The 22,172-nt window shown below is 39.0% G+C and overlaps 1 protein-coding gene across 2 annotated transcripts in view; it reads left to right on the top strand.

The window, feature by feature from the left end:
* Positions 1 to 22,172, top strand: part of LOC117229429 (cell adhesion molecule Dscam2) — a 353,961-nt gene that overhangs the window by 218,001 nt on the left and 113,788 nt on the right. For both annotated transcript variants that reach the window (XM_033485864.2, XM_033485865.2), the window contains exon 8: positions 20,793 to 21,089. In XM_033485864.2, coding sequence (XP_033341755.2) covers positions 20,793 to 21,089 — 297 coding nt within the window. The remainder of the gene's footprint in view (positions 1 to 20,792; positions 21,090 to 22,172) is intronic.

The following is a 22,172-nucleotide window of genomic DNA, read 5'->3' as shown; positions in this document are numbered from 1 at the left end:
ATACCAATGGGGTTTTGCGTGCGACCGTGCTGTAATGGCAGCGGTACGTTACTAATCCCTCGGCTTGTTAGTTTTTCAGTTAGCGCGAGTCACTGATTCGTTCGTAGTTCTTTCTTTTTTCAAGGAAATCGGGGGTAGGGGTCTTGCAGGTTAACTCTGCAGTCTGAGAATTTTCTATAACGCATTGAACAAAATATGAAATAATGTAACGTTGGGAATTACAGTAAATTCGCCCCAATTGTCCGTCAGCTTGTAAACAAAAATGGACAATTTGGGCAATGTCATATATAACGTTGGGAATTACAGTAAATTCGCCCCAAATTGTCCTTCAGCTAGTAAACAAAAATGTGACAATTTGGGCAATGTCATATATACCGTTGGGAATTACTGTAAATTCGCCCCAATTGTTCTTCAGCTTGTAAACAAAAATGGACAATTTGGGCAATGTCATATTTAACGTTGGGAATTACTGTAAATTCGCCCCAATTGTCCTCCAGCTTGTAAACAAAAATGAACAATTTGGGGAATGTCATATATAACGTCGGGAATTACTGTAAATTCGCCCCAATTGTTCTTCAGCTTGTAAACAAAAATGGACAATTTGGGCAATGTCATATTTAACGTTGGGAATTACTGTAAATTCGCCCCAATTGTCCTCCAGCTTGTAAACAAAAATGAACAATTTGGGGAATGTCATATATAACGTCGGGAATTACTGTAAATTCGCCCCAATTGTTCTTCAGCTTGTAAACAAAAATGGACAATTTGGGCAATGTCATATTTAACGTTGGGAATTACTGTAAATTCGCCCCAATTGTTCTTCAGCTTGTAAACAAAAATGGACAATTTGGGCAATGTCATATTTAACGTTGGGAATTACTGTAAATTCGCCCCAATTGTCCTTCAGCTTGTAAACAAAAATGGACAATTTGGGCAATGTCATATATAACGTTGGAAATTACTGTAAATTCGTCCCAAATTGTCCTTCAGCTTGTAAACAAGAATGGACAATTTGGGCAATGTCTCCTATTTCGATGCGCAGATTGTACGTATAAATTTGCATAGAAATTGGTGAGCAACAAGGATTCTCGTGTCTCCCACTTTTAACTGAAATAATATCAAACTTAGTTGTCCCGAAAATTTTCCTTTCCGACCCTTGTGCATGAAACATAAATTTAGAATAATCTCCTGAGCAAACAAATGACGATGCTTAATAAACGAAGGCTTAGAAATCGATAAAACTTATTTGAGAACATTGTTATCGTGCAACAGCATATTACGAACTTCTGAAAGAACCTAACGTATTACATTCGATCAACCCTTAAAATCGAGAAAAACCGTCCGACAGGTTTTCTTTTTACGAAAAAGGAGAACATGTACAGGAATTGCGGACGAACTCTGTAGATCGATTCTACAACTATAAATATCTCGAAACTCCATTAAAAACTTTAAACGCGTTTTCCAGCGGATAACTCAAAAACTAATTGTCCGATTAATTTCGAACGGAGCTTATTCGGGTCGTTATAAGTTTGTTCAGGTACCGTAGCAACAATATTAATATTACTTTTTGTTCATAATGTTGTTTTGTTTCAACAATACAGAGTCAAATATCCCGGTTGATAAAAGTCGCTTCTCTTCCGAAGGGTGGAACTCGTTCAATTTTTCATATTGTTTCTCGCAAGGTTGCATTTTACATTGAAAAAATTGTTCTCCCTTTGCTGGAGCAGGCAAAAGGTTGACACAATTGCGTGTTGTCCAATAGATGAAAAAATGCTAGTAACAACGACGTTTTTTCTTGCAACTTGAGAGAAATCCTAGAGAATTTTATTCGCACTTTTATATTATTGCAATATAAGAATCCTCTCTTAAATGGAACATAAATAATGTTAAATAACATTTAAATCTTGCTTGAGCAGTGATTGAACTGTGATTAAACTAGGATTAAATCTTGCTTGAGCAGTACCAGGAGAACTGTGCATTAATCAAATTAACGCTAGGTTTACAGAACCCGTCGAAATTATTTATTCAACATGTGTTACTTGCAGCATATATTACAATAATACTCGTTAAAAGTCAGAACAAATTTCTTCAAGTTACTCTTAGGAACTAATATAAAACAATTGCTTTTAGTGCTCCGTAAACCCGATATTAACAAAATTGATCAATTCGAACAGGAACACAATGACCACAACTTTTTCAATAACTCGCTAGAAGAGAAAGGCAATTGCAACGAATAATAGTTCTGTACCAATTCCAGCACTTGAATTTGCCAACGAGAACAACGAAAATCGAATATAGGAAGTTAATAAACAACATTAACGCATCGTAAACTGTAATCAAAATCTTCCGAAAATATCGAACTCGACTTTCTATCATCAGAGAAGTTCAACCTGCATCGAAGTTTCCACCCTCGACGTATCTCGACGGTGCGCAAACATCGAGTGCCTTTAAACCACTTTCGTGCTTCGCCTAAGTTCCCCGTGCGCGTCCTAACAAACGCCATCACACCTGCCGGCGTTCCCATCGGCAGATATCCGTGCGGTCGTGCACCCTGCAGCCCGGTATTTCTCCGCGGAACAGTAAAATTCGGCCGGCTGACAGAGTGACCCCGAGAGTTCATCGGTTTTCCCGACGCCGTTTCCGCGTCGGATCCTCCTATCTGTTGCTCGTGTGTCATATTTCGACCGGGTAACCGACTTCGATGGTTTTTCCATTAAACGGACAACAGAGCGGCCCGGCCGACGGTTTCGAGTTATGGCCACGAAGATTTCAATTAAAACACTGTTACCGAGCCAGATTGGCCGCGTGTCCCGACCACGGTCGCAAAACCCGTGGACGATTTTGCGCGCGAGAGACTCGATCGGCCGAGCGTCTCTGGGCTCCGATTTCCGAGAGCGCGCGCGTCCGCTCTGTTCTCTGTTCCCGGTTCTCGATTTTCGGCTCTCGGCTGTCGGAGCTGGAACTACGTGGCTGCGTAGCCGGGCACGCTTCTCTCTCTCTCTCTCTCTCTGTCTCTCTCTCGTAACGTATTTTCCATCACGAAGTCGTTTCGCCCCGGGCGGCGTACTATTTTTGCTGGAAAATGGCCTCGTTTGCTCTACGTTCCGTCCGCCTCTGCTCGGGACCAGCGTTGCGTAGCATCGCTCGATCGAAAACCACGCGATACGCGAGTTCCCCACTCGAAATATAATAAAGACCATTCGCTCCGCGTGCTTTTCCGCGAGCACGGCGAGGGGGCCGGAGAGATACGCGCATGGAAACTCCCGCTGCCTCGAATCGGCCTTTGAGCTTGCCGAGCGATCCGTTCGCGAATTACTTAATAGTTTACACGTTTCTTCGAGTTTAGGGGACCGAGGTTGCGTCTCGTTCCCGTACGAACCCGAAATCTCGTTCGCTGATTATTAGATCGCTGATCTCTCGTCCGTTCTCGTTTGCACTCGAGTGGCGACTCTGAAGCACCACTGAAATTGTTATACTACTGTGATCAAAAAGTAAGGTGAATTTGTTTATAAAATGTAAATTCTTTGTTTATTCTTCCAAATCAATTTCATCCCCTTCAAAGTAATTAAAGTCCGATAAAACGCACTGTTTCCGACACTTTTTCCAGTCCTCGAAACAGTCGGAATAGTCTTTTTCCGGTATAGCCTTCAAGACCTTCTTCGATTCGGTTTTTATCTCCTCAATCGTGTCAAAACGGCGTCCCCGCATTGGCTTTTTGAGTTTGCTGAATAACCAGAAGTCGCACGGAGCCAAATCAGGCGAATACGGTGGTTGCGGAACGATATGAGTCGAGTTTTTGGCAAAAAAGTCGCGAAGAACCAATGCAGTATGACATGGCACCAATCGAGACTTGACGCGTTTGAGACACAAAACATCCTTCAAAATGGTTTGGACTGAGCCAAATGATATTCCAACACTATCAGCGAGGTCTCTCATTGTCAGTCGACGATTTTCAAGCACCAAATCTTCGATTTTTTTGGACGTGGCCCTCGTCGGTAGACGTTGATGGTCGTCCAGAGCGCGGTTCGTCTTCAACGCGTTCTCGGCCCGCTTTGAACTTGTTGTACCACTTATAAACTTTTTTTTGTGCCATAGTTTGATCACCAAAGGCCTTCCGTAACACTTTCAACGTGTCCGCACAAGAATATTCGTTCCGCAAACAAAATTTGATGCAAGTTCTTTGCTCAACAAAATCACCCATTGTAAAAATCGAAAAATTCACTTTTGGTTGTTTACAAAAACACGTGTAACTCGGAGATAATTAAACCTTTTGACAAACAGACACTTGGCAAATGTTACAGACAGTTCTACCAACCTAGGAAAAAAAAATTACCTGCCTTCCTAATGCCCGGAAGTTTTAAATGACAATTTCACCTTACTTTTTGATCACAGTAGTATCACGTTCCAAAAAGATCATTTTGTATATTAACACTATGCCGTCCGGTGGCACCACGCTGGTGCCATGCAGAAACTATCTGTTGTATGCCGGTGATTCCACTTTGGTGCCATTTTAAAAAAAAGAAATAACATTTGAACTATATTTCTTGGGTGTGGAGAGGCAGCAAACTAACTATAGCATTGTGCTTATTTAACTAAGGATTAAGTTCGAAAATTCTTGGATGACTTATCTTAATTTTAGGAATTTATATTACCGCCATGTTCGAAATTTTTTTAAATCTAAAATTTCCAAGCTATTATGCTGATGTCAAACAAAAGAATCATATCTAAGATCTGCGGACGGCATAGTGTTAAGAAAGTTTAGATTTTAAGAGATTGTTAAAAGTGTAACTGTTGTTACGAGTCACCGCAATACTCGATTTCATATGCATAGAATGCACTTTGACATACAAAATGGAGATACTGTAAGTCAGAAAAATTGGTTTGGATTTACAGTTAAAATGGCTTCGAGTGCAAAGGGTTAATATCGTTGGACGATATTTCGCTGTTCCGATTCGTTGCTGAGATATTTTTCAAAATTTTTCGAGATTATTTTATTTTTCGAGATATTCTGGTATTTCGTGCCGTACAGTATTATCAGGATAATGCAATAGCGACGTATCTTTAAATGTGTAAGGCAAATGCAATAATCCCCGTATCCAATTGTTCCATTTCTACGTTCTTTGCGTGTATCTGAAGAAATATTGAAATATTAAAATATCTATATTTATTTAGATTCTTTTTTCATTGTGTTTATTTTTATACTTATATTTATTTTATTTGTTTCAATATACATTGGTACAAAATTTAGTCGAAATAATATTTCATTATTTTCGAAAACCGAATTATTATTGGGCAAATAAAACTTTAAATGCTTTTTATTGGACTCGTGCACTATCAAATTATTGTTGCAGTTTTATTTTATTATATTTTGCGTTGAATTTTTGTGTAATAAAGTGTTCTATTCTGTTGGCTCTACAGTCAAGAAACAAGAATAATTATAGTTCCGTTTTTCTTCTTTTGCGCCAAATAGAATTGATCTCTTTTTAGAAAAATGCAGTTTCTTGGTGCAATCTCAAATATGGGATACTGCATTTATTATTATATTAACTAGAATGTATGAACACAGAAAACTTTTGGGTGATTTTATAGTTATGAGACGCGCGGTGTATAATCCGCGTATCAGTCTATAAAAGTCCATAAAATTAGTGTATAATCGGTGCATAATCAGCGTATGTGTGATCAGTGCGTAATATAATAAAATTATAAATTGCACATTGTCATTGATCGCCTAAAGTACTAAAAACCAAAATAGCTGTACGCACAGGACATCGGGTCTATATTTTGCTGTGGCTCCACGATCTGATCCTGTAAAACTGTAAATTTACTCTCGGATGAACGCGATCGGATTAACAAATAAGACAGTCGTACATGGATCATTGGAGGACGAGGTCAAAGTTGAAATTTTACGTAAAAAATTGATATGAGGAAGCAAACAGAAGTTCCACTTAAGAAAGATTCATGCATCGCTGGACTTTTCAAAGGTGGCGTTTCATCGCAGCGAAAAATTCCAAGGACGTTCCGGTGATTCACGGTGTCAAACGGCACAAAGAATCGGCGATTCTAAAAGTGTTGATAAAGCTGAAAATTTTGGGCGGCGTCCATTCGACGGCACAAGACCGTAGTTTCGAACAATGCGCACAAAGGTTTCCCCATCGGCGAAAGTTCGAAGCATTTCGATCGCTAATTGCACCGGGCATGGAATTCGAATTTTTCCGAAACTGTAAGAATGCTTAATTGTGCTGAACTATCTTCGTGATACTGAGGCATTGCGAATCGATCTTTGTTCCGTCTGAGTTCGTTAATGCGGCTATCGTCTTCAGGTATTCCACAGTTTCCACAGCGGAAACTCTCGCGCTTTCTGTAATTAACCTTTGTGCAGACATATTTTCTGGAAACGAACCAGGCGTGCTTAAATCAAACGCGGGGCAAGAAATGAAAATAATTGTGCAGGCGTCGGAGCATGCGTAACGCCCGTGAGAAGATAAAACGTCGCGCAACAAGTTCATGAATGCTTGATTAAAAAATTTGAATATCAACGCGAAACCTGGATATTGTTCTCTGATGAAATTCTGCCGTATTTAATTTTACTTATGGGACACCGTAGAAGCTCCGCTGCGGTGACGCAGGTACAGCGTTCGATCCCATGATGGAGGAATTTGGGACGAAACTAATACCTCCTTAACCGACTCATCGTCGATCTAGAACCCCCAATACTTTCCTAAAGAATATAGGAGAGAGATAAAATAAATCATAATTTATGCGTTCGATACACAGTTCCTTATTAATCTTTTCACTGCTGACGCTGTAGGAGTTACAATATTTTATATGATAATATTATCATTTCGAACAGATTCGAGCAAATGAAACCGATTTGAAAGTAAAGTTTAACGTGTTCAGAAGCGACGCACAAAAAATCAGAGTGCAACTTTTTTGAAACTGTTTCAAAGCTCTCGCTAAAGTTGATAGATATTTAATATGAAAAATTATAAAAACATATATGCTAGTTGCATAGAATTGTTTTCTCATTTTGGAGGTTCTATAGTTGCGAAATTGAACATACTATAAAAATCAGATCGAAGTAACAAATATTCCTCCAATGGTTGGACAAATGTATACAGGGTGTCCCAAAAATGTCTCGCAATCCGGAAATGGGAGGTTCCTGGGGTTATTTGAAGCAACTTCTTCCTTAGCGAAAATGCAATCCGCGGCTTCGTTTACGAGTTATTAACGAAAAACGGTGACCAATGAGACGCGAGATCGGTTGGCGCGAGACGAACGAGCCAATGAGCGGAACCGAGCTCCGTGCGCTCGTGGGCGGGCCCGCCGCGCGCCAGCCGAGCTCGCCTCTCATTGGCCACCGTTTTTCGTTAATAACTCGTAAACGAAGCCGCGGATCGCATTTTCGCAAAGGAAAAAGTTGCTTTAAATCGCCTCAGGAGTCATCCTCTCCCAGATTGCGGCACATTTTCGGGACACCGTGTAGAATTCCTGAAACTTCAAATTCACATTCCAACGATAAATTGATACACTCAACAAGAACTATGAAAACAATTTCGTTATTAAACGTCGAACAGCGGACCATTTTCACAACCGTACTATTGACAATCTTTAAAACAATTCCATGCGAATCCTAGAAGCGTCTCGCGAACGAAGGATCTCCCGAGGATCGAAAGATCGGTTCGAACCGTTCGCCCAGCGGACATCAGGGATCGGGGGCTGGCATTCGAGGCATCATTAATTCTCTTTCGAAGTTCCTTGCCGCGGCGGCCCGTTTATATTCCATCAAATTGCAACAGCGCGGCGTGCCTGTTCCATCGGAAGTACTTCTAGGTTGGCGAGCAAAGCGGCACACTCGGTTCGACGAAAGGCTACGAAAGTCAATCAAACCCTTCGTTACGGGGCTAGTTAATTATTCTCTGTTCCACCCTTCTCATTAATCCCCGCAAGCTCTCCGGACAGCAACGAGGGGCCAGCGCGCGTGCCGGCGGAACACTCCTGGACCGATTTTATACGTCTACCGGAGTTGCCAGTTTCTCGGCCATTAGCCACGCGGCACGGCGAGTTCGACGGCACTTGGAACTTGAAATTTTCTTTCGGAATCGCTTAACGATCGCTTACGTTTGACCGTCTGCGACCGGGGAAAGTCGGATACAATCGGCTCCCCCGGAATGGTTCTTCGAGCGCCGCACGAGCTTCTCGCTCTCCCGCGGTCGTTATCGGAGGTGATACCGTTTCCGCTCGCTCCGGCCGCAGAACCCACCCTCGCTGCACCCCCAACCGCCGGTTGCCAAGAGTAATTGAAGACCCGAAGGAAAGAAGGCACTTAGTTGGCCGGGTCGCGGCGATAGAAACAAGAACAGCAGCAAACAACGGTAATGGATTCAACCTTTGAACGCTTCGCCCGCAATTGCATCGGGCCGCAATAACTTGCTATAGCCGCGGTAAGCGATTTTTCATTAGGTTTAAACGGCACGATGATTGCGCGCTATTTCGCGCTGCGCCCCACCGGCTCTCTCTCTCTCTCTCTCGCTCGCTCGCTCGCTTTTTCTCGACCGCCTTCGAGCTCGGTCGACCGGGGAGATACCGAGCTGGCTCATTTTTCTCTTCGATGAAAATCGTTACGCGGGCTTTCTTCGCGATCCTCGCAGCTGAAGCGAAAGTTTCGGGGCTCGGGCGAATTTTCGTCACGCTGCGCCGCGCCGCCGTGAATCGATACGGCCGTTCTTCCGCACGAAGAAGTACTCGTGTCGCTAACAAACACTTGATAACCTGTTCCGCGGATAATGTGCTCCCTGGAAAAAGTGCCGGAGTTCTTTCGTTAGTTTATATTTCCGGTTAACGGCGTGACTGAAATCATAAATACAGTCGACGTGTCCATAACGCGATAGATTCGCTCCGTGTTGTATTGGAAGCTGTTAAAAGGGACCCAGAACTAGTACAGATCAACAACAGCTATTGTTACGGCTACGGTTCACCATTCCGCGACCTAATTCTTATTCTTCTAGCTTTTTCTATTGTTTCTTTTGTACCCTTTTTCTTTTGTTTGTTTTTCCCAACGACGCTAATTGCGTGTCTTTGAGAAAATCTCTCGTCTATTATGTTTTCCTGTACGCATTTGTTACATCCGGTGTGCAGGGTGTCCCAAAATTAATGTACAAGTGGGAAACGTGAGGTTCCTGAAGTGATTTGAAGTAACTTTTTCCTTTACGAGAATGCGATCCGCGGCTTTGTTTACGAGTTATTGACGAAAAACACTGGCCAATGAGGTCTGTTTTCGAACTAGCTGAGCTCGCCTCTCATTGGTCAGTGTTTTTTGCTAATAACTCGCAAACGAAGCTGCGGATTGCATTTTCGCTGAGGAAAAAGTTACTTAAAATGATCTCATGAATCATCCTTTTCCAGCTGTTAACATAATTATGGGGCACCCTGTATTATACATATAGTATAAAATATATAAAATCTCCTTCTTTTTGTTTCTCCTTCTGTAACAAAGCGTATCTTTTAACCCGTGTACACGAATAATTAAATAACTAAAATAGAACATTAACAAGCATTAATAAAAAGAAATATTAACGCTTCATAGTCCAAATTGTTTGACGCTAGAATTAGCAAACCAATCGAACCAGGCTAACTTCTGAGTTTTTCTTTCACAGTTACCGAAATTATAGAAACGCTTCTATAAGAAATTTATTGATAAACAGCTTTATTGAAGCATACAATAAAAGTCGTCCGAAGTTTGAAAAAATGAAATCTTGTCGTTGTTGCAAAACAACATGCATTAATCGCGTTTAGCGTTAAACGTGTTCAAATGTATCTCGATGTATCTGGTAACTGCTGTGAATATCAAGCTTTAAATAATTAACGCTACATAAATCAACGACGACGAGTTTAGAATGTTTAATCAAAGTGAACGTGCTCCGACGTACAAAATAATTGATGTTACGTTGAAGTAGCCACGAGGTCGCATTAAGACACATCGATAAATCAGCACACGTGACATCAATATTACACAGAGCTATAAGAGGTTGAAAATCTGTACGCATTTTCAAAATTTCACGGATTTCGTCGCATCAGATTTCACCGAAACGCAGTTGTTCCGCTGGAAAACGCGGGTCGATAGAATTTCGTTGCTTCCAGCAGCCCGAAAGGTGGTCCCTTCTGATCGATCCCCTGATCGCCGGCCCGATTTTGGTCGATGGTCGGGCAGAGCAGGTCGGACAGTTCGATTTTCGGCGATGGTGAAGTTAGGCGGCGCCGTTAGCCTGTCATTAGGATTCTTCTCGACTGCATGATTTCTAAGCTGCAGGGCATACAGTGTACATTAGGTAGGGATTGCCCGCAGCACGATGGGATAGTTAGTACCGCCACCTTGGATTTGCATACGCTAACGAGATTCCTGCGGTTTTGCCGATGCTTTGCATGCTGGCCGAGCACGATCCCGTCTCCCAGTCTGCACCTCTAGCTACGTCTATTTATTATGCGTCATAGATACGTCAGGCAAGATGGCACGTCAGCCCCCAGAGAGCAACAGAGGAGGAATAGGGGAGCCAAATAACCAGAGGTAGAAAACGAGATGGCAAACGGCAAGTTTTAGTTAACCGGTCGCGACGTCCATCCGACGGAATCTGTGTTGCGTTTCTCGCTTTATCGCCAAATATTTACCCTCGTTCTCCGACCGAACTCGTCGGAAAAAGTTCTTCGAACTTCTTCTAAAACGGTAGAACATTTTTTCAAGCTGCACCGAATTACTTGAATTTTTTAGGGATGTTAGAGAGACTAGTTTACTGTGCAATCGCTACTTTTTTTAATTCTGCTATTACTGAGAATAACAAATAGAATAAAAAACTCACGTTTCCTCAAATTTTTTATCTGAATCTATAAGGAAAATTTAGAAAATGCTTGTTATAGATCTCGGCAACTTAAGTATGCATAGTGAAAATTTGAAACGACTATACTCGGTATATTAGTATATAGTATATTAGTGCATAGAGTATATATAGTTTATAATAAAATATATAAAAATACTATATAAAATAATAATAAATAATACATAAAAAATAATATATAAATAATACTATATAAAATACTATATAGTATAATACTATATAGTAGTGTTATATAGTATATAATAAAACTGGTTAAGAATGATATGCGTATACCTTTTTGATATTTCTTATTAACTTATATATTTCATACAAATTTTTTTTATCGACTTAGAGCATTTACATTCAATTCTCTGATGGAATTATAAATAAATTTGTTGAAGGTTTACTGTGACATGAGGAGTAATTGATATGGTTATATTATACGATTATATATCATTGTAAATTGTAGTATAATAACTTACGTGCGGTTGTCGTTATATTTGCAATAATATCGGATTTACTTCATGAATCTGTTTGCTAGTATCGGTACGAATTAGTTCAATAGTATAATATATTTTATAAAAGTGTATTTTTAAATAAAAATATCAATAAAATCGAACATACACAGTATAATTTAACGCATACAGTTTTCAAAGTGATTGCGACAGCTAACAGATTAACAGAGATGGAATCGAAAATAACAATAGCAGACGCGACAAATGACATGTTAACAGGGACGGACAGTGTTACAAACTTTTCAATCCTGTGTGAAAATTTCACCAATATTAGAACGACGTCAAAATGACGAGTTTCTGCTCGAACATATGATATCGTAAAAACATTAATACCGACATTCCTGTTATTTTTGACAAAGTGGTGTAACAAGCAATGTCGAAATAGGACAGACCAGTTTTATTACAAATAGTAAATTTTGATTTACTTAACCCTTTACACTGAAGATTCTCAATAGAGTCTGCTACGTGTACACGTTACGTCTGTTTCAAATCGAAATAAGATGCAAATTGTCTGCTGTTGATACTTGTTCGTTAGAGTTAACATTAAGTGACTAACAAAAATTGCTCTTCATTAGAATTACAAGATAGAATTTATTCAAGTTTTTGCAGTGACGTGTGCCTGAACAAAGAAATATATTCTATATATATTATTATATTATATACAATAATATATATTCTATATATATTATTATATTATATAATATATATTCTATATATATTATTATATTATATAATATATATTCTATATATATTATTATATTATATATTCTATATTATAATATATATTTTTATTGGAATCAGTTGTATAACTTTAATAATTATGAAATAGAAAAGATGAAGATATTAGTGTTAATACAATAAATAAAACCGCAAAATAAATATAAACTGTTCAAGTAGAGTAGAAGAGAAAGAAATCGTAAACGAACAGTTAAATAGATTGCAATGAAAAATAATTCTCATCAGACCTAATTTCCCAATGGACTTAAAGAATTTACTTCTCCGATAAATCATGGCAATAACGCAGTTTCGCATCGAGATAAGACGTCGATCAGATTTTACTAAGAGTTTAACAACACCTTCAGACAGATACGATAATTCTCCAAGTTCGATAATTTCTAACTCCGTCGTTCGTCGGACTGCTGGATGAAAATCATGCAGAGCCGTCCAAAAAATTCACAAAGAAATCATTCGATCCTCCGATAGAACTTCTGCACAGCGTCGAATTAAATAAAAGCAGAACAGATCAAAGGATCGGACTTTTCGATGGATTTGTTTCATCCCGCACGTGTTCATTAACGTCACCCGTGTCGGGTCAACACGGCCGCGTCAAAAAATTGATGTGGATCGCTTCCCATCCGATCGGCGAGCTCGTGCCGCGAACAGAACTGGGTCAGCGTATTTTGGAAGACACGCAATTAAGCGGCCGGAATGGAATTTATTTAATGGCCGACGGATTCGTCTTGTCCCCGCGTCGATTACGACAGGTCGTCGAGCAACGGTGCCACGTCGGCACCAAATTGGAAAGCAAAGAGTGCCTTCAGCAGACATACTCGAAAAATTTGTGTCCCTCCAACACTTGGAATTAAGTTTTCCGTGGCCAGACCGCCGCGCGCCGCGCGCCACGCCGACCACCATTTCCACAGATTTTTAATTTAAATTGCAGCCGTCTGGCCGAGAGGGAGACGTCTCCGAGTACTGTATATATTTGACGAGACGGACTCGACTGTTAGTTAGACGAGACATTGTGTTCCCCCTTCGCGGTAACGTTAAACAATCGTCGCTCCGACCGTTTCTCGGCCAGCCTTTGCCCGCTCGGCTCATCCCTTCTCGTTAGAATAGATGGACAATTTTAATGGGTTTCGCTTAGTTCTGTTATCGCGACGAATCGTGTTCCGTTGCAGATCGATTGTCCATTCAATTGTATCTAATTAGTGTGAATACAGTAAATAAAACCGCAAAATAAATATAAATTCTTCAAGTAGAGTGGAAGAGAAAGAAATCGTAGGCGAACAGTTAAATAGATCGCAATGAAAAATAATTCTCATCAGACGTAATTTTCCAATGGACTTAAAGAATTTACTTCTCCGATAAATCATGGCAGTAACGCGGTTTCGCATCGAGATAAGACGTCGATCAGATTTTACTAAGAGTTTAGCAACACCTTCAGAGAGATACGATAATTCTCCAAGCTCGGTAATTTGTTACTCCGTCGTTCGTCGGACTAACAAAGTGCATCGCGGATCCTTAATATAGCAATGTCTCTCTAATTGACGCTCAGATTGTCCACAAAAATGGACAATGTGGGGAAAAAGAGATACGAATATTCGAGTTTTTCGGGTCGTTTTTATGGTCATTGATTTTCAACAATTATAAAAATCGTATCTCCTCTTCCCAAATTGTCCATTTTTGTGCACAATCTAAGCGTCAGTTAGGGAGACATTACTGTATATCGAACGAAGATCAATGTTTTTTCTATTATAACCGGACTAGAATTGTATCTAAAATTGTATTTGTAGAATGCATTTGTTATGCCTGTCAGACATTCGCCTCGTTCGTGAAGCAAAAATGTCGACATTTTTTTAACGGGACACTCGCTTTTTGCAAATCAATTGAAGCATCTAAAACCGTAGTTTTTTAAATGCCGACTAACTATAGTCGCCAAGATACCCGATAAACTGGAAGAACTGGACGATATTTCCGGTTCGTAATACATCAGCTATTTCAATGCATAGTCTGTATATATGTATATATAGTATGGAAGATCTTTATATGATGTACAATAGGAATGTAATGGACGGTCAAGTATCGGCATTCATTTAATACGACCTGAATGGCATTCTTAGGGATAATACGAATACAATATAAAGCCATTAAAACAATGTAGAACGAGGATAGTCCTTCTATTGTACTCTTTCATTTTAATTAATACTGAGACGGTTAATTTTTGAGGTATGTGATATACATAAAATACGAATACAGTAATGTCTCTCCAATTGACGCCGAGATTGTCCACGAAAATGGACAATTTGGGAAGAGGAGATACGATTATTCGAGCCTTGCGGTTCATTTTTACAATTGTTGACAATTCGTAACTATAAAAACAAACTGCAAGGCTTGAATAATCGTATCTCCTCTTCCCAAATTGTCCATTTTTATGGGCAATCTGAGCGTCAGTAAGGGAGACCGTAGAATGTACGATAATTTTTCCCTAATTCGCGCTGACATTGCGCACAAAAATGAACAATTTGAGAAGGGAAGATACGATTATTTTTATAATCACCGATTGTCTTCCATTATAAAAACGAGACGCAAGTCTCGAATAATCGTATCTGTTCTTCCAAAATTATCCATTTTTATGGCTAATCTGAGCGTCAGTATGGGAGACCGTAGAATGTACGATAATTTTTCCCTAATTCGCGCTGACATTGCGCACAAAAATGAACAATTTGAGAAGGGAAGATACGATTATTTTTATAATCACCGATTGTCGTCAATTCTAAAAACGAGACGCAAGTCTCGAATAATCGTATCTCTTCTTCCCAAATTGTCCATTTTTTTATGGACAATCTGAGCGTCAGTATGGGAGACCGTAGAATGTACGATAATTTTTCCCTAATTCGCGCTGACATTGCGCACAAGAATGAACAATTTGGGAAGAGAAGATACGATTATTTTTATAATCACCGATTGTCTTCCATTATAAAAACGAGACGCAAGTCTCGAATAATCGTATCTGTTCTTCCAAAATTATCCATTTTTATGGCTAATCTGAGCGTCAGTATGGGAGACCGTAGAATGTACGATAATTTTTCCCTAATTCGCGCTGACATTGCGCACAAAAATGAACAATTTGAGAAGGGAAGATACGATTATTTTTATAATCACCGATTGTCGTCAATTCTAAAAACGAGACGCAAGTCTCGAATAATCGTATCTCTTCTTCCCAAATTGTCCATTTTTATGGGCAATCTGAGCGTCAGTATGGGAGACCGCAGAATGTACGATAATTTTTCCCTAATTCGCGCTGACATTGCGCACAAAAATGAACAATTTGAGAAGAGAAGATACGATTATTTTTATAATCACCGATTGTCTTCCATTATAAAAACGAGACGCAAGTCTCGAATAATCGTATCTGTTCTTCCAAAATTATCCATTTTTATGGCTAATCTGAGCGTCAGTAAGGGAAACATTACTGTATAATGAATGTACAAGTAACATAATCTGAATGGCATTCGTGGAACACGAATACGACATAAATTTATCAAAATAGTATAAAATATATATATTTCTTCTATTATACTTTTTCATTCGAATCAACATTGAAAGCATTAATTCATGGGATTTATACGATACACGTATAATCTGCATGTAACGAATGTAGAAATAGCATAATCTGAATGGGATATGTAAGTACAATACGGACACGTTATAAAATCATCAAAATGATACAGAACGCGGATGCATCTTTTATTAGACTTCGCGATTTCGGCGAGCGTTTCAAGGGTTCATTTTTGATGTTCGATCGGTTAGCTATTCGGCTTGCAGCGCGATGCACCGGCAATGCGTATGTATCTTAAATTGCTGGTAGAGCCGGCGCGCTGAGGAATTTATTAACCGTGGATCGATTTCTCCGGGGCGTGTTCGGGCATCCGGCCGCGCGAAAATCACGATATGCATGCGAAAAGTTGTAGAATGTTATTTCGTAGTCGGCGTGCCCGCGCTTATGAACTTCATGAATTCATTACCGGCAGGACTCGTTACGCGGAGCTGCGGGTTCATTTAGAGCCCTCCTGGAACTGGAACGCATGCCCGCGAAAGCGCCGCGGTTATTTTCAATGTTTCTTCGTTAGGCCGGGCCGCACTTAATCCCCGGGATCCATTAATCGTCCGGCCAATTATTTAGTACAAAGTCCCTTTGGCCGTTAAAGTCCACTTAATGAAAAGGGATATCGCGTAATTCGACGACAACCGGTTTATCTTCGCGGCTCCGTCGCCGCTGAAACGCCGCGCTCTCCATTCGTGCCGGCATCGTGGCTGCGGATTATGAGGAAAAAGCTACCGGACGAATCCGCGGCGATGTACAGGGTGATCCGCGTAGAATTTAGCACTTCGATGTCTTCGTTAACTTGGAAGATTTGAAAGTACTTTATCGCAGAATCTGTATTATGCAGAATGTTACAGATCTTGCGACAGAAATACTTCACAGGACATTTTTAAATCGAATGATATATTTTTTGATAGTTTAGTTTATCTAAAGTATCGATTCTACGCTGGTGGATAAAATTACAAGCCATCTAGGAAACTATTAATGTAGGAACTTAATATAATACTTCATTGAAATGCATTTCGCGTGAAGCAAAATCATTCATTACTACGTTTATTTTCGTAAATTCTGCAGAAAGTGACAAGAAATCCTTGAATCCTTAAATATTTAAATCCTTAATATTATATTATATAATACTCGGTCTGGAGATCGATGCTGGCCAATCTAAAACTGGAGAATTGTCAGCTTAAAAATACTCTTTCATGAAATCTGTGAAACTTGTCCAGCTGCAGAAAGAATCGTTGCAGTTCTGTTTACAAAAATTATGACCGAACAATTTCTGCATATCGACAAAAATAACAGAGTTATGCAAGTGGCGATTGATTCTCCATCGGACCTGTGCATTTTCAGGTCAATTAAAGTAGAATTTCCGAGCATAAAACTGTCAACCAGATGTGGCGAAATATTTCAGGAAGACGAGTCCAATTTTCGAAGTAATATGTGGATTACATTTTACATTACACTCTTTACGACGTTCTTCGAATTTGCACAGTTTAGTTTCAAACAACGCTACATCGTTTTTTATGTATAATAAACTAAGAGTATTTTGAAATTTAAAAAAAAAAACGCTTTTCACTTGTTCGTTATTCATTTCGACAAAATATTTCCAATGTACGTTAATTAAATAAATTGAAATAATTATTTCGTGATTCTATAATTTCTGAATAGATCGTAAAATATTTTATCGAAATAAACAATGAACAAGTGAAAAGCGATTTTTTGTATTACTTTAAACACGATAATATAACTTTCTAGTGGGAAGGAAAAAAGCCTGATTGTGTAGCGAGTTGAAAAAAAAGTTAATTCCCCGGTTAACGGGTTAACGTTAACGTTTGAACGATCTATATCTTTCTCGGGCCATTAATCTTCGATCCTGCAAGTGTTCCCTTCTAAAGGGATCTACATCGCGAACCACCGGTAGTCTTGACTAACTCTCCACGTTTTACGATTAAGTGGGACCGTATATTTTACGGTTTTGATATAGGCTGCATGAAGCTTTTACGGCGTGTAGTCGTTCGCAGAATTTCAATTATGCCGCCCGTTTCGAAAGAACTTTTATGAACCGTGAACAATGCTGAACCGTGTTATCTGCCGAGGTTGGACGATGAAAATGTACTCGACTAGCAGTGATCGGGGATGGGATCGATTGTATTACAAGAAAAAGGAAAGCAATACTTTGAAATAGACTCGAACCGAGTCAGCACATCCAAGTATGCTCGAACTCTGGCCGAGTAGATCTCAACCGGATATTCAAAATTTAATTTAATTGAATGGAGGTCTGAATCACAAAAATCACGATGTGAATGAATTATAATGTAATTGAATTATATCGAGATTTAATCGCTTCGTAATTGGATTGCTTTGTAATTGGATAGCTTTGTAATTGAATTGCTTCGTAATTGGATTGCTTTGTAATTGAATTTATTTATAAATTAATTGCTTTGTAATTGAATTACTTTATAAATTATTTTTTTTGTAATTGAATTGCTTAGTAATTGGATTACTTTGTAAATGAATTGATTTGCAATTTAATTGATTTGTAATTGAATTGCTTAGTAATTGGATTACTTTGTAAATGAATTGATTTGCAATTTAATTGATTTGTAATTGAATTGCTTAGTAATTGAATTACTTTGTAAATGAATTGATTTGCAATTTAATTGATTTGTAATTGAATTGCTTAGTAATTGAATTACTTTGCAAATGAATTGATTTGCAATTTAATTGATTTATAATTGAATTGCTTAGTAATTGAATTATTTTGGAAATGAATTGCTTTGCAATTGAATTACTTTGTAAATGAATTGCTTTGCAATTGAATTATTTTGTAAATGAATTGCTTTGCAATTGAATTATTTTGTAAATGAATTGCTTTGTAATTCAATTACTTTGTAATGGAATTGCTTTGTAAATGAATTGCCTTGTAATTGAATTTCTTTGTAATTGAATTGTTTTCTAAATGAATCGCCTTGTAATTGAATTTCTTTATAAATGAATAGCTTTGTAATCGAATTGCTTCGTAACCGAATTACTTTGCAATCCGAATACTTTGTAATTATAATTCCTCGAGTAGCTAAACTGTAATTCTGCGCAACTCAGTTATGATTGCCGATTGGAACGATTTAGGAGTGCACGTGCACAAGATTCCGGACAGACTTCGTTTCCAAATGTTGAGAATTAATCTGCACGACGCGGAACACATTCAGTGAATCATACTCTAAGGAGCACGATTCCGGCACCGTTCGAGTACACCGCTGTATTTCCCTATAAATGCAATTTACAGCTAACGAAATTAGGAGCCCAAAGATATCGCGCAGCGGAGAAATAGCATTTGAAATACCGGCCCGATTGACTTCGCGGCTAAGTACACGGCAATTCGGTGTTTGTTTCGATACGATGAAATTCAATCACATCTTTGGCATGCTCTGCGGTTCGGATTCGAATGCTTGTCGAAACCAAGAATAGTATTGTGAACAATAAAGCCTGCATTCTACTCTGACCTGATTACGGGAACCCCTCCGGTGGCCGAAATGTCGAAACTATTGTTTCGTCGGCTCTAGTGGAATAAGTCTGCCATTGGTCAGGCAGTTCGGCGAAAGAAAGAAGTAGCTCTCGACAGAGGACATGAAATGTTTCTGCGACAAATATAGACTATAATTTCGTAGAAAAGTCAGTGCACTCGACTTGGTAAGGGCAGAGGTAAAAACCGGATTAATTAAGCAAACTTGATAACTATCAAGTACACATATTTCAATTTTTGGACGATGAATTTCAGGGAGTTAAAATCGATAGAAATGTTTCGAACATTCCGGCAAGGTACAACTAACATCAACAATCGTTAATATTTTGTTCGAACAAACAATTGAATTTTACGATTGAAACTGTTTCACTGGCAATTATTTATTTCAATTAAATACAGCAGTATCCAGAGCATCCACCGTTGGAGCAGAAATCGCCAGCAGGACGATTCGAACGAAGCGGGCCCACTGTAAAATGTATATTTAACAGAATCTGAGCGCAACTTCGGTGGCGATGAAAGCACGGTAATTAGCAGCAGCGTTCGTTGAAACGAATCGCCGAGATGATCCGTTCCTTTTCTGGAGCCGCGTTCGAGTTTCAGCAGTCGCTTGAACTCTTCGACTGACCGCGTGGCAGTAGATAACGCTGACATACTCCGGGCAACATGCGAAAGAAAGTTTCCAGCGAATTCAAACTGAAGTAGCTGCGTCTGGCATGTGTTCGCTACGATAGTACACACTTTGTACAATTTCTGGGAAAACAGGGAAACAAGTGATACAACGCGGGAGCGTCTACAACTCGGTTGACATATGTTTACGAGAACTTTATTGCTTTCTTTTATGTACCGGGCCCAGCGGAGAAATTCTCCGCACCTATTATGGTATCCTTCGTAAACACAATATTTGATTAGACAGAAATGGGGGACTATTTAGACGAGATATTCTGATCACGATTATCGCTTATGCGACCAGGCTCGATACAATCTCAAATGTGAAATGGTTCATCATTTTCTACAATTATGATTCAGAGAATCTACATTTAATTACAGTTACTGTTATTGTAACTTAATAACAGTTACTGTTATTGTAACTTAATAACAGTTACTGTTATTGTAACTTAATAACAGTTACTGTTATTGTAACTTAATAACAGTTACTGTTATTGTAACTTAATAACAGTTACTGTTATTGTTATAGCCTTTTCGGTATTATTTCGTTATTATTTTCATTATTGTCGAGTTTATCGTTATATATTGTTACACATTTAATTACAGTTATTGTTATTTTTATAGTCTTTTTGGTACTATTCCGTTATTATTTTCTTTATTGTCGAGTTCATTGTTATATACTGTTACACATTTAATTACAGTTATCGTTATTTTTATAGCCTTTTTGATACTTCTTTATTATCGAGTTCATTGTTATATATTGTTACACATGTAATTACAGTTATTGCGTTAGCGTTTGGACTGCGCGCGAATTATTTCTCGTTACTCTAATCGCGTCGGGAAGGACTCCTGCGAGCCGTGCTTAGAACATTAAATGATACTGCAATTTCTGTTAACAGAGATCGCGCCGCAGCTGGTCTACAGGTTTATCGAACAGACAATGCAGATCGGCCCATCGGTTTCCCTGAAATGCAGCGCCGCGGGTAATCCCACGCCGCAAATTTCCTGGTTGCTGGATGGATTTCCGCTTCCGCAAAACGACAGGCTCCTGATTGGCCAGTACGTTACGGTGTACGGGGACGTAATATCGCACGTTAACATCTCGTCGGTGAAGTCCGAAGATGGGGGCGAGTACGAGTGCATCGCCAGCAGCCGGGCGGGCGAGGCGCGGCACTCGGCGAGGCTCAATATTTACGGTGAGAGAGAGAGAGAGAGAGAGAGAGAGAGAGGGAGTGAGTAAGAGAGTAAAAGAGTAAAATAGAGTAATAGAGTAAAAGAGTCAAATAGAGTAATAGAATAAAAGAGTCAAATATAGTAATAGAGTAGAAGAGTCAAATAGAGTAATAGAGTATGAGAGCGAGAACGAGAATCAGGGAGTAAAAAAGTAAAATAGATTAAGAGCAAGAGAGAGAAAGAGTGGAAGAATCAGAGAGTGAGAGAATAAAATAGAGTAAGAGAGCAAGAGAGAGCGAGAAAGAGTGGAAGAATCAGAGAGTAAGAGAGTAAAAGAATAAAATAGAATAATAGAGAGAGAGAGAGAGAGAGAGAGAGAGAGAGAGGGTAAAAGAGTAAAATAGAGTAATGGAGTAAAAAAGTGAAAGAGTAATAGAATGAAAGAGTAAAAGAGTAAAATAGTGTGAGAGCAAGAGAGAGAGAGAGAGGAAGAGAGAAAAAGAGGAAGAATCAGAGAGTGAGAGAGTAAAAGAATAAAATAGAGTAATCGAGTAAAAGAATAAAATAGAGTAATAGAGTAAAAGAATAAAATAGAATAATATATACAGTAAAATAGTAAAAGAATAAAGGAATTAAAGAGTAAAAGGGTAAAAGTGTAAAAGTGTAAAAAAGTAAAAAAGTAAAAGAGTAAAAGAGTAAAAGAGTAAAAGAGTAAAAGAGTAAAAGAGTAAAAGAGTAAAAGAGTAAAAGAGTAAAAGAGTAAAAGAGTAAAAGAGTAAAAGAGTAAAAGAGTAAAAGAGTAAAAGAATAAATGAGTAAAAGTGTAAAATAGAGTAATAGAGTAAAAGCTAAAATAGAGTAAGAGAGCAAGAGAGAGGGAGAGTGAGTAAGAATAAGCGAGTAAGAGAGTAAAAGAGAGGGTGAGACTGTAAGGAGAAGAATCGCCGACCGGTGTCGATTGAAATTGACTGGAAACCCGGGGGAATATTACGTTTACCACGGGATCGATCGCCCGGAATAACGGCTTGATGGGGCCCCCTTTGTCATTAACGCCGCCCCGATCCTGCAACTCACCGCGCGGAGATGGTTTCTATTAATTAAAAACC

This window comes from Megalopta genalis, chromosome 3 (genome assembly GCF_051020955.1).
Source record: "Megalopta genalis isolate 19385.01 chromosome 3, iyMegGena1_principal, whole genome shotgun sequence".
Classification (NCBI taxonomy): domain Eukaryota; kingdom Metazoa; phylum Arthropoda; class Insecta; order Hymenoptera; family Halictidae; genus Megalopta; species Megalopta genalis.
This window is presented reverse-complemented; position numbering and strand designations above follow the sequence as displayed.